We start from the raw sequence: 24857 nt of genomic DNA, 5'->3' as shown, positions 1-24857 counted from the left end.
ATGTGAAGTTGAATACCATGTGAGGGTTAGAAGCTAGAACTCATAAGTACAGAATACGGGCAGGTGAAGAGGGACACGGGGAATTTCTGAGGAGCCAGGGCTAGGTTCAGAGCCTTCTGCAGTGCTCAGAACGTCACTGTGTAGTCTAAACACAGGGCACATCTGCATCCCTCAGTGAGAGGATCAGCCGCTACTTACATGGAGCATGAGAAAACTGATGCTTAAAGTAGTTTTCAGGTTTTTATGTAAGTTACATCCTCTGCCCTTGAGGAATGGGCAGTAGTCTGTCATTACAGAAGTTGGGCATGAACTTGGCAGAGTTAAGTCCCTTCCTTTCTGACAGGGAAAAATGTGTTAATTGTGTGAATTAGCTTGGAGGTCTTTCCATTTTAGAGACAGCAGATTTCTATGTAGGCAATGCAGTTTTTAAAAGTATTATGAGCTGCAGATAGGTGGTTTATGTAGCTGAAGAGAGACTCTGGGCCATTATGTAGCTCCACCAGTTGCAAATACATCGTGAATTGACAATGAGGAGGATTGAGAATAGCCCTCAGAATTGCCAGGTGTCAGTGGCTCACACTTTTAATAACCCTCAGAAAGCCAACTTGATGTCTACTGTCCATCATGCCCATGTGTCTAGTAAAGTGAAAGGCATGATCTTTTCCCCAGGAGGGAGAAGCAGGGAAGCTCAGATGATACCCAGACTGAGGGAAGAGCGTACCTTGACCTGACAGCGATGCTGTGATTGGACTGGCATGGTTATAAAGCACACAACAGAACCAAGCAATTGTGGAATGCTTGCTTATTACAGATAATTCAATTTTACCTGCAAAAGACAATAGTGATGTGATAAAAACTATTATATTTTCAGAAACATCCAAAAATAAGACGAATCACATTGATTGCAGTGATAAATGGTTTAAAATGTCTCATTCACTTAGAGAAGTTAGCATGTTTCCTTTTGTTTTTTGTTTTTTTTTTTTTTTTTTGGTTTGGGGGTTTGTTTGTTTTCCAGCATGTGGCTTTTGCATCCATGTCCTTGGTCTTTCTGCCTTCATGAAACCTCCCTGAAGGAGGGGGATCTTTGCTCTGCCCACTTCATGTCAAACAGTTTGCAGAGCTTGGCTCAACCAAACCTCTCATGGACTGATTTCAGAATTCTTGTCTCCTTCCTTTTCTTCCTGTCCTCTCCTAGTTTTCCCCAGAGCTAGAACAGGACAAAGGGAAGCCAGCGGCCATCTGGCCTCAGTTTCCCCTGCTAACCCCAAGCACACTGATTGTAACAGAGGGGACTTTATAGAGTGAATTTGAAAAGAACAGAAGATAAAGAGGAAACAAACTGAGACCATTGTCCTTGGAGGTGTGGGAGGGCAGAGGTGGGTAGAGAGGTGGGTCAGGCAGGGTATGTTGGGTGGGGGGGAGAAGAGGCCCTCAAGCTCTTGAGCACTGTCATTCTGAATGACTCTGTAGCACTCGGACCCAAAGCTCTATTTTAGATCTGGTTATTTTAAGCTAGGAATTGGTGCCCATTGAAGATCCTTGATCTCATGAGCCCTGTGTAGGTTTCTAGTACCACGCCTGCTTTCACTCTTATTCATCAGTCCTAAACTCCAGCTAGCCAGCCTTTGGCTACTGCCCAGATATGAATGTCACCATTACCTTAGGGACACTTTGCCATGATGCTTGTTGTGGTTCAGAGGCATCCCAGCTGGATTTCTTCAGATGTAAATATATAACCTGGGTACCTGCAGAGCCCAGAAAGCCATGGAGGGATCATGGGGCGAGGTGAGAGAATAGAAGAGTGACTTTTTTTTTTTTTTAATGTTTTACTATACAGCAAGAAAAACCTACCCCCTTGCACCTAATTGCCCAGTTTTTAAGATTGCTATTATCTCATTTTTTTTCTTTCAAATGAATTTCTCGTTCTTTGGGGATAACTAGAATTAATTCCATGGGATGGTTCTTCATGAGAGTCTCATGGCAGACTGGTGGGGCTAAAGCTCTTTCTATGGACAGAAGTGGAGTGTTTTTGTTTGGTCTGTGTGGCTCCTGTGACTTCCATATCTGGCCTCTTTCCCTTTTTTCATTTTGATTGGTCCCCTGAAGGTTAGTTGGATTTGTGATATGGCTATTCTTGTGTTTATTACTCTAGGTGCAATATGATTTTCCTTTTTACAAAGTTGGAGAATATTTTTAAATCTTTTATTGTCCTTTATTTGCTTCTTATTTTTTTGTTATCCCTGAAGAATGGTGATACGAAGAATTGGACCTAACTTTGAAAGTCCCCATCTGCTCTGTGGGATATGTCAGTCCTGTGGACTAATACCAATTCTTTTCGGATACTGAGCCTTCCGTAGGTGCCCAGCCATGCCAGCAGGGGTGGTGACAGCTTGGCCTTTGCAGCCTGAGCCTTTGTGCTTCAGCTTTGTTTTTCCCAGGACTAGCCTCACATCCTGTGTTACACTGAGGATGCTGGGTTGGCGCTCTGGTACCTAACTGAGCAGATTGTGGCAGGCTGTTTTAGGCAGAATGTTAAGTCACAGCCTTTACTGGGTTCTCATTTTTACAGATTTCATAGAATCTTCAATGTAAACGTTGGGGTGGGTTTACTTTTTAAACACATTTCATATTGTTTACCTTTCCTCTCAGCACTGAGCTGGTCCTGAGGTGGGAATTGATGGTGGATTCCTAGCTCCCTAGCCAGCCTTTCCTTTCAGCAGCCAGTGATCAGTGCTCACTGTGCTCTGCTCATTTCTCTGCAGACCAAGGCCACTGGTAGAGGAGTCTGTGATCTCACCAATTTTTCCTTGTTAAACTAATTATTAACTGAAAATTGTTAGTGGATTAGGAATCCTTTTCTGTCACCAAAAACTACTCTTTTTTTTTCCTTTTTTTTGCACATTTCAAACCTTGTAGTAAATGCATCATTCCCCTCACTTACCTGGGCAGCGTCCTGTCTAGATCCTTTCCCTGTTTGACAAGAAGGGAAGCCAGAACCCAGTGCAAGGACACCCCTGGATTTCTAGCTAGGTCACTAAGGATGAGATGAGTTAGAAGATCAGTGAAGCTGGGTGGACATTTCTGATTGAAGACAGATGATGAGGCCAGCTTACTTTTGTACAATTAACAGAGAACTTCAAGCATTTATAGTACATTAATGTGAATATATTCAGCTTACTTGAAAGAATTCACATTTCCATTTTTATATCAGTTCCAATTGTGGATATGTAAAGAATGAGAAAGACATGTAGGAAATATGAGTAAAATATAAATTTATTGGCGGGGCATTGGTTTTTTGAGACAGGGTTTCTCCATGTAGCCTTGGCTGTCCTAGAACTCACTCTGTAGACCACACTCGCCTCAAACTCACAGAAATCCACTTCTCTCTGCCTCCTGAGTGCTGAGAGTAAAGGTGTGTGCCACCACTGCCTAGCATAAATTTATTCTTAATGCATGATCTTTCCTCCCCAATGTCTTGATCATGTTGGAGATATGCAAGACACTAAGGAGACCTAAAACAGGAGCTTTGAAAATTCTCCTGTCTGGTGTGGTGGCAGTAATGCTAGATTTTGAGGGCTGAGACATCATCGGCCCACAATTCTACAATAAGATTCTAAGCCAGCAATACTGAAACTTGTCTCTTTAGCAGCCTCTGTTTTGTCGTGGAATCTGTTTTCAGTGATGGCATACAGTGGCAAAACACGTACTCCTGGATGATGTGCTTTTAATGATGCACTGTATAAATGTCTTTGCTTAAGGAATTGAAATTGGGAAAAGAAGAATATTTTACTTATATATGAATTATCAAAGCTATATCTTCTCTTCAGGATTAAGGGGTTTTGACCAGTTATATTTTACATTAAAATTTCCAGTAGGATTTCACAATAGATTCTTCTCTTTATACAGTGTCTAGCTACTGTGGAATTTTTAGAGACCCTAAATCCTAAAGCAAATGGTCCATACTTTGTCATTTGATTTACTGTTCAAAACATACTTACTGTCAAATTATTTGCCTTGGATTAAATGAAACAAAATCTGACCATTTCCAACTAAAGCAGTGTAATCTGTGATGAAGATCTTGTCAGTGAGAAACTTAAGAGATTCTGATTTTCCAGTTTACAAAATGAATTAGTTCCTAGTTTCTTATTTGAAAAAGCTTTCCTAAAGCTGCTATTCACTAAGGCATTGTTTGCCCACAGTCTTGGTGTTTTGGTGCCATCTTGTGGCTGAGATTTGTCATAACCTCAAGGCTCGAAGCTGATTTAAAGAGGGATGCAGTTCAAGATATGTAGGGAATTCTTTCCAAAAGCAGGCTATCTGCTAAAAATAAGCATACCCACTCCCACCCACACACAATTGAGTAGTTTGTCATTTGGTAACACTGACAAGCAGAAATGGTGAGTTAAAGATCTTCTGTGTGATTTTGGGTGTCTGAAAACCTGTGTTTTGCTGTTTCCTCAGTTGCTGCTGTTTGAACGGACGTGGATGAACAGATGGAAATCTTCTGTCCTGCACGAAGGGGAAGGGAACATAAGGAGTGTGAAATGGAGAGGCCATCTGATAGCCTGGGCCAATAATATGGTAAAGGCGCATGTCTGTCTCTCTAACACAGTGGCAGAAGGTTGGTCAGGTCGAAAGGTCTGGAACAGAGAAGATGATTAACACATGATGGGGTGGTGGTGGGGTGTGTGTGACCATTCTAATAGACAAAAGGGAGACTGACACCATACCTCCGAGCCTCGGGAAGGCAGGCCACTTTGGGTTTTTGCAGTACAGTAATTCTCAACACACTGTAGACTGTATTTTAAGGTTCCTGAGGTACAGAGTAGCCAAGAGAATGGGAAGCCATTTTAATAATTGGAGGACTGCTTCCGGAACGAGCTCTGGAACTGACATTTACCATTGTCCATGGGCCACTGATAGAAGCAAGTACAGACTATTTTTGATTTCTCCTTTACTTCCAGTATAATCATAGGCCCAAATATTGAAAAAGCGTGCTTTAAAATTTATTTAGTATAAAGTGAGGCCTGAAGAAAGTCGAAAAAATGTTTTTTCTTCGTATCTGTCATATTTTCTGAGATTTCAGTGCATAGTTGAGAAAATCAGTCCATTCAGTTAGAAGTGGTAGAAACCTCAGCTTAACCCTACTATTTTGGGTTTTCCTTCTTTTTTCTTGGTTCCTAAAGAAAGTAAAGCCGTGGTCTTTAGGCTCATTTTCAGCTGGCAGGATGCTTATTGTTTCCATTTGAGCACTTTGAAATGTCACATGTGGTTTTCTTTGAATGGATGGGTTTTCAGAACTAACACCTTTCTGAGAAGCAAAGCAAAGCAAAACAAAACAAACAACAACAAAAAACTGGAAAAAGAAAACTCATTCCTTTGCACAAAGTTCCATTAGAAATGCAAACAAACTTGGTGTACTCGTGTAATGCATGCTTGCACTGGATTGCAGCACCCATGCTATCCACTAATAACACAGCCTCTGTCCAAAAAGAAGTGTGGAGGTTGCTTTGCAGGTTTGGGTCTCATAGGGTTTGTATAAAGCAAGACCATGCCTTTGTGTAGCTCTTTGGCATACTCAGTAAATACCACCATTGTTTTGATATAGCACACCTATTGATACGCTCCTCCAGAATGCAGACTGCTTAACATTGTTTTGTTTTGCAGGGTGTGAAGATTTTTGACATCACCTCAAAGCAAAGAATCACCAATGTTCCCCGAGATGATATAAGTCTTCGGCCAGATATGTATCCCTGCAGCCTCTGCTGGAAGGACACTGTGACACTCATTATTGGCTGGGGAACTTCCATCAAGGTGGTTTACATGGTGTTTATATTAACCCCCAAAAGTTATAGATTCATTGAGAGTGGTCTAAAGTAGTATGTATTCCCAAGTGGTTTCTGGGAACCCTACCTGAAAGCTGTGGTGATAGGACAGCTTATTTCACAAGTATAGGTCTTAAGATGTGATCTTTCTTTTCTATGACGTACAAAGCAATTGTCCTTTCTGTTCTCAGGATGATGTTGTCCCTGTTGAGTTCTGTTTTAATTTACCACAATCCCACGGCAGCCCCATAGCTGTTTTTGGAACATGTGATTGGTTTTGGTGGTTTAGTCAGGTGCTTATCTTCATATTATCCTTCTTTTGTCTTTAGCTGGGACCATTGCTTTCATTTGGGTTATTGATGGTAATGAGATAAGATTAAAGCTAAATCGTCCTGCATGTTTCATAATTTAATGACATAGAGACCCTGGCTCATTATATGTAATTTGATTTAAGAGCATTTTGCTTACATTTGATTAACACATCCATATGTGCTTTGGTAGAGCAAAGGTGCTCATTGGAAGGAGCCAGACCCAGTAGCTTTTATTTCCTGCTTGCCAGTACTTCTGCTAGAGTAGGTATTTGAATTTCAGAAGTTATCCCTTCCCTTTAAAGATGTGACACATAATTTAAAAACTAAACTAAGATTTAGCTGAAGGAAAAAAGTTATGAGGAAGTATCTCAGCAACAGTTTAATATTTAGAGTCAGACAGACTTGAGATTGATTCCTTCTTTTCTACTTACTTATTGATAGATGTGGGAGGACACTGGCATGTGTTAATAGTTTATAAATGTTACCTATTAAAACACGAATCCTATAAGGGGAATGGAAGATGAGCAGAAAGGAAAAGTGTGACAGGGGCTAGTGTGATGCCTTGCTGCCTAATCGAGCACTGTGACTCTATGCCATGTTCTTCCTGTCCTCACAGTGCTGGGATGCAGGTGTTCTTCTCTTTAGATTGCACTTGAAGTGCTTATTTATATGAAAAAAGAATGTGATTAAGTCTAGGGTGGAGAGATTGCCCTGAGTTGCCCATCTAGTTCTAAATGTAGTCCCATTGTCTTAGTTGCTTTTCTATTGCTGTGACGAAACACCCTGGTCAAGGCAACTTAAACATAAAAGCATTTAATTGGGCTTATGTTTTCAGAGAGTAACAATCCATAATGGCAGGGCAGTGTGGCAACACGACAGCAAGCAACAGACATGTGGCTTGAGCAAACCAAGAACTCACATCATCATCTACGAGAGAAGGTAGAAAGAAGAAACACTGGGCATGATGCAAGCCTTTGATACCCTAGAGCCAACCCCAGTGACACACTTCTTTCAATAAGCCACCCCCCTAGTCCTTCCCAAGTAGTTCTACTAACTGGAGACCAAGTATTCAAACACATGAGCCTATGGGGGTCATCCTTCAAAGCACCACATTGTGTTTCCTGGCCCATTAGATTCATGACCATATTACAATGCAAAATGCAGTTAGTCCAATTTCAAAAGTCCTCATAGTCTTTCAGTCAAAAGGGTTTAAAATTTCAGGGTTCCAAGCCCCTTCTTTCTTAATTGAAAACTCTCTTAATTGAAAACCCCTATAAAATCAAAAGGTAATACATATTTACAACATATAAAGGCACAGAATATATATTACCATTCCAAAAGATAAGAATAGGGTTTAGTATGAAAATACTGGACCAAGAAAGACCAAGACCCAGTAGAGCCAACTCTTGAGTCCTTTATTTAGCTCCATGTCCACTGTCAAAGCTTTGCTGTTGGCAACATACTTCTCTCTTAGACTGATTTCACCTGGTATGTGCAACTGTGTTTGTCAGAAATCTTTTGGCTCTGGCATCTCCAACATCTTGTCTTCTCCAACGTGATGCAGGCTTCACTTTTATAGCGTCACAAAATGGCATCTTGACATCTCAGGGACTTCACCCAGGGACTGCCTTGCCACACATTCCCTGATCTCAGCAGCTGTCTTTAACCATCAAGGAAGATTTCACAGCTCCTTCACGACTGTATCCTTCATTGGCTCTAAAGCCAGAACCACTCGAACACTTCCAGGTTTGCCTGATGGCTTGCAGTGAAGCCTGGCCGCTGACAATTGCAAGAACCTTCCTTTGTCGTTCATTTGTAGAAGCAGAACATTTCTTTTGGCTATTTACTTTTATAAGTTGGAACCTTAGCCTAAGAACATTCTGGATTGGCCTCTCCTTTTCTCTTCCTCTTCAGCACACTTCTCTTGTGCTATTTTTTTCTCTTTCAACTGTACATTTTATATTTATTTTTGCACTGCCTGAGAGTGATTACTACTAACCATGTGATAGAATCAATGTTAGGTTGCCTTGAAGTCTGTTCTGCCAGTGAACTCAGTCCATGAATTTGCGTCATGCAAATTCTTAGCATAAGGGCAGAAAGCAACTCATTCTTGGCCAAACTTATCTCAATAATAGTCTCTATTCACATTCTGACCCACAAATACATGGCGGAGAAAGGGCACACTGAGAATGGTGCATCCAGTCTTTTGAAACGTCAAAGCCTACCCCTAGTGACAAACTTCCTCTAACAAGGCTACACCTTCTGATCTTTCTCAAATAATTCACAGACTAGGAACAAAGCATCCAAACACATGAGTCTGGGGTGGGGAGACATTCTCATTCAAACTAGCCATCCCAGTGAGGAAGATGGAGGAAACAGTGTGTTGCTTCTATAGTGGAGCAAGCTGACCAGGCTAAGGTTCTCCTTCAGAGCCTTTAAGGAAGTGCTGCCTTGTTCACACCTCATGTTACTAATTAGTGAAACTGATTAGATTTGTAGGTATAGATCTATAAGTGATTGCATTTGTGTGTAAAACTGCCAGATTTTCAGTTATACGTTAGAACAGTCGATAATGAATACATATTCTCAATGCTTAAATAACAAGGTAAATGGTAAATAGCAAGGAGGAAATGTATACAGGATAAATGTGAAAGGAACTCTCTGAAAGTTACTATGTTCTTAGTATAGAGCTCTGAGAGGGGAAAGTTATGCAGCTGTGAGGAAGTGCTGAGCTGGAACAGCTAGAAGCCATTGTGAAGGGTGGAGCAGGGATGGAGAAGAGGGTAGACATAGACAGTGGGAGAGGCCTGTGGGAGTGAGATGACAGAGTGGGTAGCATTTGGCCTACGGGTACCTGGAAAATCTCTGGCTTATCCTTGACAGGGTGGGAAGCCAGCAGAAGATACTGCCGTAGTCAGTTAAATGACCAAACTTGTGTTGTAGAAAGATGACTATGGTTGTGCAGAGCTATACTGCAAAGGCATAGTGGAGAAGAAAGAACAGACAGGAGGCCACTGCAGTTAAATAGAAACATAATGTCTTTTTGTACTTGTGTCTTAGAGCCAGTGAGAAAGTATTTAGTGATTTCTGAACTAGGGAATGTAAAAAAAAAAGAGAAAAAGTCAAGGGAAATAAACGTTTACTGCTCATGGAGTTTGTTTAACAGGAACAAGATGCCTGTGTGGGATGTGGAGGAGACAGTTAAAAGAAGCAGATTGGTGCTCATGGGTAAAGGTTGCCTGTAAAAGGAATAGGCCTTCAAATCATGATGTGCTCAGTGCAGGCCACAAGCTTTCTGGAGCTTTGCCTGTGTACCCTTCAAACCTGCTGCCATTGAGACATGCTCAGTGTCATATAGGGACTGATCTTTAGTGTGACTTCCAAGGTTGCGCACGATCCTACCATTTTGCTGTTTTGGGGGCTCAACTCTGCCCTTCACCCATGTTTTCATTTCTGTTTGACCTTTTAGCTGAAGGCCTAGACTCTTCACTTTGTCCTATATACCTGTTCTGCCTCTCTTGGTTCCTCTTACATATCCCATCTTCCAGAAAGACGTCTCCCTTACAGTGCATGTCTCTCCTTCCCAACCACACTTCGGTCAAGTGCCGTATTGCATGTCTCCCCGCTGCACTATCATTTTAACAAAATAACTCTAACTCAGAATTGGTGTTCGGTCATTGCTCAGAAAGTGCCGGCTAATATCGACATTATATTTTCTTTATTGCTGTACTCCAGTCCATCTCCTTGACCACTTTTATCAACACATCAAAATGACCATCCATTTGGCATTGTAAAATGTTCCCCTTAGATGATTTAATAGCTTCCTTAGTAAGTATTGGGCATGGGTAGGTCTCTTCTCAACTCAGACGTCTACTAGAAAGAGAAGGAAACTGGGGAAAGTGACAGGAGACAAATGTCAAAAAGTAATTAAGGAGAAAAGCAGCTCATCACATATTTGTGGATTCTTACATGTCTGCAACCATAGCATTTTGTCATACAGGAGGGAAGCATTCTCTGGGGCCTTCACCAAGTTGCTGCAGTGCTGGAGACCCCTTTAGACATTTGTATTAAAAAGGAATAGATCAAAAAACATAAAGCATTTCTAGCCATTGATTTGGCAGCTTTATGTCCAGAGTTTACCCTAAGAAAGTGTGTAACATTTTATGCTTAAGTATATTGAGTATGCTATTATTGTTTATGATGTTCATGAATAGGAATAAAAAATAATGGGAAAGTTGATCAAGTAAGTTATACTAGTTTCTTATGCTATATTGTAATGGCAGTACTGATTTACATGATAGAAGAATATTTGCATGATACTGATTATTTATAGTAAGCCTTTACATGAATAGCATTAGCTTTACAGTAGACAACTACTAAACATGTTGTCCTTGGGCTGACACTTTGTTCATGCTTGTTTTGCCATTTGTTTGTCTACTCTAAACACTAGATTTACAATGTTCCATAGTGCAGTGAAACTTAGGCTAATGGCTATAAAATATCACTGTCTAGAAGTGAAGGAAGAATCCCCATCACTGAATTGTGGGATTGGTACCTAACTTCTAGTTTGATCTTACATAGAGGGCCAAACCTATAAAAATGTTTGTTTCTTAATACAAAGTTGAATGTATTCACTTTGGAAAGTACATTCATTTAGAAAGAGGTAAGAAAACATCCATAGTCTTACCAACCTATTAAAAAAACAAAAACAAACAAACAAACAAACAAACAAAAAAACAACAAAAACCAAAAGATTTGTGTTATCTGGTATTTGTGTGGGATTTGGAGGAGTAAGAGATTAGGGGATAGATTGATACACACACACACACACACACACACACACACACACACACACAAGCTTCTGTCCTTACCCAGTCCTGAAGCTGTTTAGTCCCAAACACACAGAGGCTTATATTAATTATAAACTGTTTGGCCTATGACTCAGGCTTTTTATTGGATAACTCTCTCTTAATTATTAATCCATTTCTGTTAATCTGTGTATCTCCACATAGTCTTGGCTTCTGGTGATTCCTGAACCTCTTGTTATCTCAGAAGCTATGTGGCATCTCCCTTGAGACCTATTCTTTGCATTCCTCCTCCCAGAATTCTAGTCTGGTAGCCCCATCTGTTCTTCCTTCCTGGGTACATCCTACCTGTCCATTGGCCGAAGCAGCTTTATTCATCAACCAATAAGAGAAACATATTCACAGCATACAGAATGATATCCCTCATCATTACTGGTTTAAAAATACATATTTCTATCTCAACTTTACATGTATAATTTAAAACAAAGACAAACTTTTTTTTTTGAGAAAGTGCTAATAGTAGAAGTGGTAGACTTTCTAGGCTACATACTTGCCTCTCTTTTTCTGTCTTCCCTCACACAGTGGGGAACTACTCTTAACTCTCAGGCTTTATACATGATGATAATAGGGTGTGTGTAGACTGCAGGCTCTGCAGCCACAGTGTGTCTGTTCTACCCAAATTACCTTCTTCATGTGTCTGCAGTTCTCTAAGTAGAGCTTCAGAGAAGCCAGTAGAAATAGCAAATTTATATTAACATGCTCTTTCTTTCCATAGAATGTAAATTTATTGAACTAATGTTGGGGAGTCTAAATAATGGTTACCATAGGTTTTTCAAACTACTTAATTTTAATTTATGTGTATGGGTGCCTTGCCTGCATATATGATTGCAACTCATGGATGCAGTGCCCACAGAGGCCAGAAGAGGGCATTGGATCCTTTGGAACTGGAGATACAGAAGGTTGTGAGTCAGGATGTCAGTGCTAGGAACTGAAGCCAGGTTCTCTGAAAGCAGCCAGTGCTCATAACTGCTGAGCCATCTCTCCAGCCTCTCAAATTGATTTCTGACTTTTATATCTCAGAGTAGATTATATATGCTCTGTCTTTGGGTAACATGATTACCTTTAAAAAATACCACACTGAATAAAATACTGTAAAGAATTTCTTATCAAAGCTAGAAAATAACCTGTGAATTTTTTTTCCAGATATGTTCAGTGAAGGAACGTCATGCCAGTGAGATGAGGGATCTGCCAAGTCGATATGTTGAAATAGGTATGGGATGCCCCCCTCTCCCAGGTCTTCTGTGATGCTAAAACTTCCAAAGAACACCTGTCAAGTGGGAGTCAAGGCCACACCCTCCACCAGAGCTTATCTCTTGGTACTTTGATCAAATGGATCCAAAATCCTTCAGGTTGTGGAACCTCACCATGAAAGCTCCTCTTACCCCCCTTTTTTTCCTAAAGAAACAAAAAGTTATATTCTCATTATAATTTTATAGTTGCCTTTGAAGTCAGATAATCCTGGTGTGATATTTGCCACTAGGACCTCAGACAGATTTCTGCTGTTTCAACAGTTTTATGTGTAACATGTAAGAAAGTTTTTATAAGGTGTGTGATGAGTGTGAGTTAATGTTTGAATGCACCTAGTACAGTGCTGACCATTGGTCTTGTTGACTGGTCTGGCCCCAATTGCCACCATCTTTCATTTGGAGCACTACAGCTAGCTGCCTTCTCAGTTTTATCTGCTCCACTGTGACTCTAATCCAGTCTCTTCATCAAGTAAAAGTGCAGACCAGATCATGTAATTATCCTCCAGTCTTTTCCCATTCTTCAGAGGAAAAAGAGTAGTAGACTACAGGGATAGGCGTTTCTCATCCCTGTCTGTCCAGCTACAGTTCCCACCAGGCTTCTTCGTGGTCTGTGTGCTACAGCCACACAGACTTTCATACACAGGCCCCTCTGAATAGAACATTCTTCTTGCCTCTTTTCTCTTCACCAACTTTTAATCATATGAGATATGATTAAAGCATTGCTTTACTGGGAAAATCTACTCATTTATTCAAACAGGCCAAGTGTTCTCATTCAGGTATGGATTCTGTTTGCACCTGGCCACACATATGGCTGCAGCAGTCCTGAGTTCTTGATTATTGGTACATCTCTGAGTAGCACAAACTGTCACTTCAATGCAAGCATACATTGGTCTATTTTTGTTTACTCTGCATCTTGAAGACCTGAAACATCATAGTGTGCACAACACAATGCTGTGTTAGATGATCCAGTGCCTGCGGAAGATAGCTACTCAGAGTTCGTTCCCTAAGGTGGGATACCTTGCTCAGCCTTTATACAGGGGGAAGAAGCTTGGTATGCCATACTTTGTTGAGTCCCCAAGGGAGGCCTTACCCCCTTGGAGGAGTGGGTAGGGGTGGGATGGGGAAGGTAGGGACCAGGAGAAGGGGAGGGAAGGAAACTGGGGCTAGTATGTAAAATGAAAAAAAAAAATTTAAATTGTTTTGCAAATAAAAGGTGGGCCTTGCCCACCTCCTGTCTCTCTCTTCCTCTTCTGCCACGGTTGTCCCCAGGGATCGGTCTCTGAGTCCCGTCTCTGCACCCTTCTCTGGTCCTTCTCTCTCCTCTTCCAGTAAACCTCACATGTGAGCCCTTTTGTGCGGTGTGACTTCCCTTCCCACCAATTTTTAAAATATAGCATTGCTTTATCCCCAAATAGTGAGCCACACTCCTTCAATGGCATGACAATGACATTGAGATTTAAAAATACCCATGAGAGTGAATTTGTCAGAAGCCAGTTGTTTATAAGTCAGAATCACAAAGTCTAGCAAAAGTTTCTTCTCCAGTGTTCTTATAAATGGAAAATAATAATGATTAAAGAAATAAGGCCTCTACGCAGTTACTATCGTGAAGAGCTTCTGTAGGTGCAGAGGGCTTTTGAACTTCCTTGCCTCTTCCAGGTTGCATTGCTGAAAGATAAGTTCTGTGCCTACACCGCTCACTTAAACTTACTTGGCTCGATTTTGTGCTTCAGAGTCTTTATGGGGTGGCAGTTGGAGAGCTCATGCTTCTTTGATAGGTGAGGTTTTAATCATCTTCTGATGTTTACTGCCAGCTTACATGTATGAAATTAGTCTCTGACTTTCTTGTCTTGATTGCACTTGGAAGTTTAACAAGACACTTGAACTACAGAACTACATGAAGAGCTACAAGACTGTCAAAGAAGCCAGGATAAAAAGAGAAGAGAACCCACATTATTGTCCCTTTAATAAAACAGCACCATTGCCTAGAGTTGGTCATGTACTGCGAACATAGAACTTAACATGTCATCATGTTTCCAGCATCGTAATTCATTTAGAACTCAGTGACCTGGAATGGAAGCTTTGCTTATGTGGTTCAAATAGCTGTGGGACAATTCTTCAATCTAGGTAACTCTCTTCATATGCTTGCCATCATTTTGATTTTTATGTCTAGATTACAGCAGTGAGATAGTTCCCTTTGCATACAGGTGACTTAGTTTCTCCTCCTAATTAGTCTTCAGTAGAGACCTTGTCAGGTAGAAGTATCTTACCAGGTGTTTGTAGTTGAGGATCTGGCTTTTGAATAGTTTTCTATTCAGCTTACTGTTTTAATGTTAACTTTCCTGTCTTGCATTGGATTTTCCCCAGTACTTCATTATGAAAAGAATTTAAATATGAAAAAGCATTTTGCAGTGAACACCATATCAGTTACATATGCCTGCATTTGCTCTGTTGGGAATAGTCTTTTTATTAATTCTTTGTCTTATAGGATAGACTTAATACAGTGCTATGAACTTGGATATTTGTTATTAATAGTGGGACCATAGGAAACCTTAAGCGTGAGGCTGGGAAAATAGCCAAGTTGGCAAGATACTTGCTGTCCAAACAGAAAGATCTGAGTTGACATCACCAGAACTCATGTAGAAATATGGTCTTGGCCATGTCATGCCACAGCCCCAATCCTATCAGGAATAGAAGCAGGAGGATGTCTGATGTTTGCTGGCTGCTAGCCTCACTCTAGGTTTACTAAGAGACTCTATCTCAGTAGCATAAGGCAGAAAGCAATGCAGCAGAAACTGGACATCTTTTGCGCACATAGGCACACACACACACACACACACACACACACACACACACACACACACACACACACACACACTGTACCTGCCTAGTGGCTATTGTTATGAAAGAAAATATATTATTGCAGGTGGGGTATGTATGTGTGTTGACCAGAGGGGCCCATGTAACATACTCAAGACTTTTCCTCAGCAAAAGCACTTTAACTCAGGCATTCTTGTTCGCAAGCATTCTATAGCCAGATGTGGCTTCCATCTGTAATCCCAACACTTAGAGTCTGAGAAAGGAGAATTGACACAAGTTTGAGGTCACCCCTGAGTTACCCTACTGAACTCAGGGTCTGCCTGGCTACAAAGTAAGGCAGCATCTCAAAAACATAAGGAAGATAATATGGACAAGCAGAGCTTCCAGCACTGCCTCCTTGGCCTTCTGTATCCCCATGTCACAGCCATGTGTCTATCAGGTCTATATTTGCTGGTGTGAAGGATCATATCACTTTTTACCGTATCTTCTTTAGAGCAATTCCTGAGGCTATTGAGATGTTGATTCCAAAAGTATTTTTAATGGCAGTTGGCATGCCAACCAAGTATCCAGACTTACTGAAAACTCTCTGTGCATGATTGTTCCTGCTTTTGTCTGTGGGCCAAGGGAAGGAGTCTTGCCACAAGACCACCTGAAAGGGTCTAGAATGGAATGTGAGAAGTTGCAGATAACCGCTCTTCCTTGTAGATTGGCATTTGTGGAGGGCAAAGGGATAAAGAGGGACCAGTGCAGCTTCTGTGCCCTGCATGGTGTTTGCCTTTAAAGCAGCACAGAAAATTCTAAAGAAGGGCAGGGCACTCTGATCACAAAATTTCAAGTCTTCAACTGTTGTTCTAGGTGGTATAATAGACATGTAACCTATGGTTCTCTGTGTTCCCACTTGCATTGTTCAATGTGCCATCCATCTGTCTTGGAAAAGGAAGGAATTGCTTTTTTCTGAAGACACTTTAGTCCATTTGCTGACCTTCGGTGGGTTTCAGTACACGTATTCTTACAGGATGTCTACAGACACTGCTTCCTTAGGACACTAGAGTGTGGAAGCCTTTGAGACTGTGTCAGGATGAGAAGGCCATGCCACAGCTGCAGTTCCCACCAGAGCTGGTGTTCTTCAGTAAAACACTGTCTGTGGAAACACAGCACCTTGCCTCAGGGCCCCAGAACCTTCTCTTCACTTTCTAGATGCCCTTGATCTCCAGTGTAGGTTCTGTCTTCTGTGACTCCTAGGAACTAGTTTTCTTTCAGCCTTCACTTACCAGCCTTTGGTTTCTGTTTTGTGCACTCTGTAACCCAACAATTTGTTTTTATTTCTTTGAGATTTATCGTTTCCCAAAAATCCATTTAAATGTGAGCTTCTGTCCCTGTTTCAAACTTGTTTTCCCTTAGGAGAAGACAAGACTTATTGAATTATTAAAATCATTGTTCTGTAATATGGAATGGAACATCAGGAAAAGAAAACTGCATTGGCCACTGTTATTTTGAATGTAAAGCCAATAATTGTTATATTTTACAAAGCTAGTCCATAAATGTTTTATTTTATGTATTTTACTTTAAAGAATAAATACAGTAATGTAACATTTATTTAATTACATCAGTAGAAATAATTTTTATTCCTTGTACATACATGTATTCTGGTGCCATGGTTTCTAGCCATCCCTTCTTTATCTAAGTATTAATATGAAAAACAAATAGTATTTTTTTAGATCTGAAAACACTCTTTTTTTGTTTCCTTAAGGAGAACAAAAGAAAAGCAAGGATCTTTCTGTGTTTTAAGGCACAGTAGCTGCAGGCTTCACACACTAACAACTCTGATTAGGAGTGAGGGCTTTTTATTCTTTATTTTTGACATATCTCTATTCATGGGTATTAAGGGAGAAGATTCACTGGATGTTACAGTAGCATTGCATTTTGTCTCTTTAAGAAGGGTGTGGGTGGTGTAAGGGAATGACTCAACACAAAGAATGTTTTTGTTTTATCTAGATGTTGATAACTCCTGCATTTCTAAAGTCTTGACTATTAGTTTTAGTAGGAAGTATTTCTTCCTTATTATTCTATCAAAGTGATCAATACACAGTTGGTCTTCTGATAGTTTAGTGTCTGTAACTACACATTTCCTACCTGAAACTCAGATGCACTTCTACAATCTTCTCTTGTTTCTCAAGAACATATTATTGTTTCTGCCTATGTTCTTAAAGATCATGAAATCTCCATGTTATTTATGTAAGCATTGTAGACTAAGAAAATCAGGATGTGGAGTGAAGATTTGCATTGGGTGGTGTCCTAAATTCTTGAATGTATCAATAAGTCATTTTTTAAACAAACAGGCCTTGTTGTAAATTTAGGTACCATTTGAAGACATTGCCTCATACTACCTTTCAGTGAGTCTGGGCAAGCCATGTGATCTCCAAAGGGACAGTAGTACCTCATGCCTCATTATCCACCACTTCTTTGTGCTTAGCTGCTGTTTTCCCTTGGGTACATTTAGCACACAAGCATAATAGGCCTCCACCTGGCCCTCATGAAAAGGGTTTCTGTGGCATTTCTTGGTTATTGTTCTTTGTGCAAACTGTTCGCAAGGAAACTGTATAGTTGCATTTCAGCGATGAAATATGATTCAGTAAGACAAAAACTCAACTCCATTTATGCCAGAATAGTTAGAATAATGGCCACCAAACTCTATTGTTAATTTGCTTATGTCTAGGTGGATGAGATTTGCCATCTTCTTCATAAATGATCTCAGTATTGACCCATCCAGTCCAACACCATCAGCACACAGCCTTCTTTCATCCCCCCCCCACCCAACACAAACACACTGCACTTCAAGCATCTTCAGAAACCCCACCCTGTCTACCTGTCTACACTGGGCAGTCGCTTCTCCAAGCCATGACTGAGATGGGCATGGCTCTTAAATAAGCTTATTTGTGACTATTTCCCATGTCACCTTGTTATCAAAACTGTTTTCATGACATTCAGCTCAAGCTTACAAAAGTGAAAGAAAATGTTAGTGGCAGGGCTAAGTCCTAAGCACCCACCATTGTACTTGTATGAGGACGCCCCATCCAGTCTATCATCCAGTCAGTGACAAGGCATAAGGACTACTATCCACCGCAGCTGGGAATGGTGGCACACCTGAGACTCAGCATTTAGGAGGTGCCGGCCGGCAGTAAGAGCAGAATGCAAATCATTGTCAGCTATGTAGCAAATTCAAAGCCAACCTAGGCAATAGAAGAACCTGTCTCCAAATCTTGCCTATTTTAAAGTTTATGTTAGTAATTTTTAGCTGTTTTAGTATAGAATTTAGATTATGAAGATGGTTATAAAGATAAACAAGGACTAGAAAATCAAGGAACTCTGGTGAACAAGGAAAGAGAAAGGAGGAAGAAAAGTTCTTTTGCCTCTCATTCCATCTGTACTTTAGGTTTTATCTGTTATTTCTTCTTCTCAAGTGAGAGAAGTTCACACATTGGCCAAAGTAACTTGGAGTCCAGTTCAGCAGAGTTATGACCCAGATTTCCAGAGTACACAGACATTCAGTATTGCTTTCAGAATGACAGACCAAGTTCTCCCAACTCAGAAAAAAGAAAGTATGTTCATCATAGATGTCAACTGGAATTGCAGCTAATAGCCAGAACATTGGAGACAATCTGAATTAAGAAACTCTGGGATAATGGGATAAGTCCAAGTCAGAGTTTGCTCATAAGTGAGCTCCACCACAGCTCTTTTTTAAATTCTGTGATTTCTTGTTTGCATCATGGAGTCATTAGACTCACACCATAGGAGCATTTGTATTTCCCACATGGAATAAGTACACATACCCTCCCTCCCAATACTGGGGATTAGACACAGTCCCTCGTGCATGTTGAACAAGCAGTCTACCACTGACCTGTGTCCTGAGCCCTCTCCTTATGTTTTACCTTGAAACAAACTCTAAGATCCCCAGACTGGCCTTGAATACATGTTATAACCATAACAGTCTTGGAACTTGTGGTCTTCTTTCTTCAGCCTGTGGAGAGTTGGAAATGGAGAGCTCCACCACCAGGCCGGGCTCTACTTTGTGTGTATGTGGTGGTTGCCTTTGATTGTGTGAGAGTATTCACCTGTGTTGGAACCTGGGGAACCAGAAGAGGGTGGCTTCCTCTGTCACTGCCATCTTGCCTAGAGACAGGGTCTCTAAAGAACCAGAAGCTGCCATTTCAGTTAAGCTGATTGGCCAGTGAGCTTTGGACACTGTACGCAGTGTCCATGCCTGACTTTTAATGTGGCTGCTGGGGATTCAGACTCCAGTCCTCATGTTTGCAGAGTCCATTCTTACACAATGAACCATCTCCTTAGTGTGCATGCTTCTTAACTTTTATACTTTTTAAAGTACATTAATACTTCTTAACAACATTTCTTCTTAAATTTTAAGTACACTACTTTGCAAGTTTATTATTTTTCACTGTATAAGTTACAAAAGTAATATGTAAAGATGTTTAAATAAAATGTCTAAAGCCGAAAAACAAAGTAGTGTTTTCTATTAACCAAAGCAAAACCTGTGTTGTTTGCACCACTGACCTCCACGTCTAAGAAAGAAAAAATTAATCTTAGCCACTTGTTAAAATTAATGTTGTTATAAAGGATAGTTTTATTATTGTTCTGTTATTAAAGGGAGTTGATGTTGGGTTTCATTGTTTCAAAGAGTTTTCATATGATGTACCGACATCATTAAGTTACCTGGCACAGTGGTGGACACACACTTGGGGTTCTTTTTTGTCTGTGATGTTAACTTTCAGACTTACATGCTGCATGTCTTTCCTTGCATGGATCATTGTAAAGCACTTTTAGTGCTGTGTGGTGGATGTACTTTAACTTGAGACACACTACGGCACATATTTAGTATAGTATCGTAATTCAACGCACACACAAGGTGTAATAATCACATCAGGGGATTGGGCGTTTATTTCCATTTTAAACATCTTTAAATGTGTTGTAGCATTCACAGTTGGTGTGTCTTTGCCATCATGTGTACCTTTTTTGCTCCATTTAATGGTGAATCCTTTCTGCCTTTTGTTTGCAGTGTCTCAGTTTGAAACTGAATTCTACATTAGTGGACTTGCACCTCTCTGTGATCAGCTTGTTGTGCTTTCCTACGTAAAGGAGGTTTCAGAAAAAACGGTAATTATCTTCTCCCCATGTACAGAGGGATATAGAGGAGTTGGCTTTTAGCATCACACCCAGGTCAGGCTGCCTGTCAGAGGAGATTGCTATAATCCAACCAGAACTTTTTGACCTATGAAATAAGCCTAGCAGAAATTACCCTGCAGACAAACATATTTACCTTCAGAAGTCACACTTATTGCTTGCCTTTGTTCCCTTTGCTGCACAAAGAAGCGAGACCTTTTTTCTTTTTTTTCTTCTTTTTTTCTCTCTCACCAGTCACTTGATATTTTATTTGAAAGAAATAAAGGATCCCTCATGCTGAAAGACAAAGAAACTAAGGTGACATTGCATTAGCAGAGATGACAGCAATGAAGCTGGTCACTGCAACAACAGGGATCCCAGTGGTCAGAAGGAATTACTGAAAGGGCAGCTCCTTCTTTTCTAGAGTCCAAACATATTTGTTTACCTCCCAGTGGCCTGATGATTCTAAGTAGCTCGATTCCTGGGATTGTTGCTCACTCACTTGTCAGTGCAGATTATAGACACTGAAATGTGTTGTAAACAGAAAACAACAGATAAAACCAGATTTTGTTTTCATGACATTGGAATGAAGCTCTCAACTGGGATTTAATGACACGCAGGCTTCCTCTAAAGCCCAGAGCAGTGCTCCTAGGCTGCCTATTGTTAGAGTTCAGGGCCCTGCCTGGAATGGGAGAGGGGCAGCTTCAAGGCCTGAGCAAGGAGAGCTTGTTGGTTGTAAAGGATTTCCTTTTGGGTGCTGTATATAAAAGAAATTGCAATTGATTCTCTAGCCCTTCACAGTAAGCAGACAGGTGGAGTGTACTTTCCCTGTTTGTATCCTCCTCCTTCTCTCTCTCTCTCTCTCTCTCTCTCTCTCTCTCTCTCTCTCTCTCTCTCTCTCCTCTCTCTCTCTCTCTCTCTCTCTCTCTCTCTCTCTCTCTCTCTCTCTCTCTCTCCTCCCTCTCTCTCTCTCTCCTCAAATGGCAAGGAATAAACTGGGGAAGAAAAGCCCAGGGAGCCCTTGTTGTGAAGTGGTGGCTGCACTTGAGCCTTTCTCCGAGAGAACACTTGCATTAGGAAGCCATCACTATAGTAACTGAAGCTCTGGGTGCCTATGTTGCTAGGCAATGAAATGCTGTAGACTTAAGTGAACCCTCAAACCTCCTAAAATCAATAGGGTTGGCTTCTAGCCCTATTGCAGGGCATCAGTTTATTATTATTTTATTTATTTATTTTTTTGAAAATACAGAAAAGCAGAGACTCCTTGGGGACTAAGAACAGTGCTTTTTGATGAGGAATGTGGGGCAGATTGAGGATGTGATTGAACGAAACAAGGGAAGAAGCAATAAAATTGGAAAAGGGAAAAGCTAATAAACTGATCAAAAAAAAAAAAAAAAACATAAAAGGGGAAAAGAAAAAGGGAAACCTGTGTTAATAAAGAGTATAGGAAAGGAGAAAACCAAAGGAAGGCGGTCCTCACAGGGCAGATCAGAGAAGGGGTGGCTTTCGGGGGAAAGAAGAGTTTAGGAGACAGCAGTGTACTGCTGTGTGGGGATTCACTTTATTAACATCAGTGTGTGCTCTCAGTTCTTAAATACGTAGTAAGTGAGTAAGTGAGTAAAATTAGGGCAAAAGAATGACGGTCGGCTTGGGGCATACCAGTACCCAATTCCTTTTCTCATACTGAAAATCTGTTTCTATTAGGTTTTCATTGGCTGTTTCCTTTGGCTTTTCATTAATACCCTCAAGCGTTTCCCGTGTGATGCCTTTCATAGATAGGTACACATGTCTCTGCTCTGAGGCAGTTACGGTTCCTTTGTGTACCTCTATTCTATACATTATTTCACTCTCTTCATGTGGGCATGGCTTCCACTGTGAGCATGGTTAGTAGCTGTGTACTCTTCTGTCACGTTAATGTATCCTATAGTTCAGAAAGCTGTCCCTCTATCCTTTACTTTTCTCTCCTTCATAGATAAAGTCTGTTTTAAGAATTGAATTTTTCCAAAGTACTAGGGGATGGTGATAAATTGTTGCTCTTGAGAAACTCATAGACAAGACTGTGGATCATGGGAACCTGGAGCAAGGACTGTAACATGACAGGGATCACATTGGTACATACCTCTCAACACATATAAAAGAAATTTCCTTCTTTCCTAATCCAGTGCTAAGGATAAACCCCATATACTTAGCAGGTGCCCCATCACTGAGCTACATTCCTAGCCCTCAAAGCTTCATGTATGATCTAGGAATGTTCAAGTGTTTCCCAATTTGTCATGATTTTGTTTTAAAAATCATTTTCATTGCAGCTATTTAAAAATATTCTTGTATTTCAACACCCCCCCCTTTTGGTTAAAAGTGGAGATTTCTTTATCTTCCATTTATTTTCCTAGATCTGATAAATCATGGTGTATATTCCTCGTGTTTTCTTGTTGCAATGGATTGCCAGTAGCTGTAGCCCCATCATGAGCTACAAAGCTGCTATAATGGCTCCTGAGTACAAAAGTCCTCAGAAATCCATGTTCCACTGTTTTATGTGAAAGACAGCTTTTGGGTTTCATTATTTTCTGCTTTGTTCCTCTCACCTTCCCACTCCATACCAGAGTCTGAGTGTGTTCTCTGTTGCTCCATTGCAGGTTGATGGCAGGTGGGTTTCATGCCTGCAATGCCCATGTCTCAAAAGCACAAAAAACTAAAGCAGAACCCCTTTGATCCAAAGTCCAGTGTTGACCATAAGTCTCAGTTTTTCCAGACATCCCAGCCTTACCATCGACTTCTTTAATTTTAATCTTAATTTTTTTTTAACTCATCAGTCTATATGATTGAGAATAATAATGCTTGATCACTTTCCAGGTTTCAATTGAGAACCCAGTAGTGGTCTGTGTTTTATCACACTCGTTCCTCAGAAATGTCAGCTCACCTTTCACTCTGCCATGACCTAGAGCTTCACTTTCAGAAACTATAGTCACTGGCTATTTATACTGCTTAAGCTTAAGCTAATTACAGTCAAACAAAATAAAAAAATTTAGTTCCCTGATCACATTAGCCAGATTGCCTGTGTTCAGCAGCCATCTGTGACTACGGTCTTCCATACATGGTGATGTAAAGGCAGGCAATTCCACTGGCTCAGCAAGACCTGGTTTAGAGATGGATTTTAATCTATGACTTTTGGCACTAAAAGTAAGTTCCCTCATATTAGCAATGATTTGAATCATGAAGTCATACTGTTTTGCCTTCCTTCATATTTGTGTAGACGAGCTGTAATGAAGTTATGTTTGTTGGTGTTAGGCCATAGATTCATTACTTTTCTCACTGATATGGTGAAATATCAGGCAAAAAAGCAACTTAAGGAAGGAGGGGTTTATGGAGTCTCACATTCTGGCAGTACAGCTTGTTTTGGAGGGGGACCCCTGGCAGCAGCTGACCACATCACACCCACAGTCCAGAAGCAGAGAGAGAGATGATGCTGATGCTTGATTTGCCTTCTCCTTTTATCCCAGGACCCACAATATGGGATGGTGCAGCTCACACTGGAGTAGGGAACTCTTCCTTGCGCACTTTAATACATTTGGACACATTTTCATACACATACCCACAAATGTGCTTCCGTGGTGATTCTAAATGCTATCAAGTGATGCAGATTCTCACCGGCCTTCACTGCTTTTGGACTGGGTTCTGTGACAGTGCACTTCATAAATGTCATATTTCTGGATATTATGTAAAAAAACAAAAATCAAAAAATAAGAGAAGATTAGGTGGCTGCTTGTGGCTAGTATTTAGAAGGACTTGTTTGTATTGAAATGATAAATTCAAAGCAAGTACGGATAGCTTATTCATTTGTGTAATCTACAGAAACATTAGTAAAATGAATGTTCTCTATCATTTTCCCCCTAGGAAAGAGAATACTGTGCCAGGCCTAGACTGGACATCATCCAGCCACTTCCTGAGACTTGTGAAGAGATATCATCTGATGCTCTGACAGTCAGAGGCTTTCAGGAGAACGAATGTAGAGATTATCATTTAGGTGAGACAGCAGAGATCTGCTCATGTTCTTTCTTATACTTATTCTGTTGCCCTTCTGTTCTGCTTACCCATGGGAATTTAAATATAGATGCAAATGCTGACCAGACCTTAGAGATTATGTGGGCTGGCTTCTGCCAGTAAAAGCTGGAGTTCTAGACCCAGAAATATATCTGGCCTGAATGCACATAGGGAAAAAAAGGAATGTTAGACAGGAACCAAGGTCAAAGCCAGTTCTTTTTTTTTTTTTTTTTTTTTTTTTTTTTTTGCTGTGTTTATTTATTTATGGACAGTTACCTATGTTTTCTGTGGAATCAAACCGTTGGCTTTAATCGTGCTAGGCAAACAGTTTTTACTCAGCACATCCCTGCCCTGCCCCGTGTAGGTCACATTTAACTTGATATCAAGTAGCATGACTCTGTAGTTGTCCTCTCAGACCAAATTTGATGTTCCTGTAAGGTTTTCTGTGGGTGGCAGCAAAGTCCTTGTGTTTGGAACTGATTACTAAGTGATGGAAAGATTCCCACCTCATCACCTGGGACTATGGAGTATTTGCAGAGTGGGTGGGTGGATGTGGATAATAAATACACTTATTCACTC

At 40.6% G+C, this 24857-nt stretch overlaps 1 protein-coding gene across 1 annotated transcript in view; it reads left to right on the top strand.

Moving 5' to 3' along the window:
* Vps41 (VPS41 subunit of HOPS complex) overlaps window positions 1–24857 on the top strand; it is a 144336-nt gene that overhangs the window by 83136 nt on the left and 36343 nt on the right. The window contains exons 8-12 of the mRNA XM_051194665.1: window positions 4462–4581; window positions 5668–5814; window positions 12145–12211; window positions 20137–20234; window positions 24132–24261. Coding sequence (XP_051050622.1) covers window positions 4462–4581; window positions 5668–5814; window positions 12145–12211; window positions 20137–20234; window positions 24132–24261 — 562 coding nt within the window. The remainder of the gene's footprint in view (window positions 1–4461; window positions 4582–5667; window positions 5815–12144; window positions 12212–20136; window positions 20235–24131; window positions 24262–24857) is intronic.

Source organism: Phodopus roborovskii, unplaced genomic scaffold (assembly GCF_943737965.1).
Source record: "Phodopus roborovskii unplaced genomic scaffold, PHOROB, whole genome shotgun sequence".
NCBI classification, from domain to species: Eukaryota; Metazoa; Chordata; class Mammalia; order Rodentia; family Cricetidae; genus Phodopus; species Phodopus roborovskii.
Note: the sequence above shows the minus strand (reverse complement) of the source record. Positions and strands in the feature narration are given on the sequence as shown.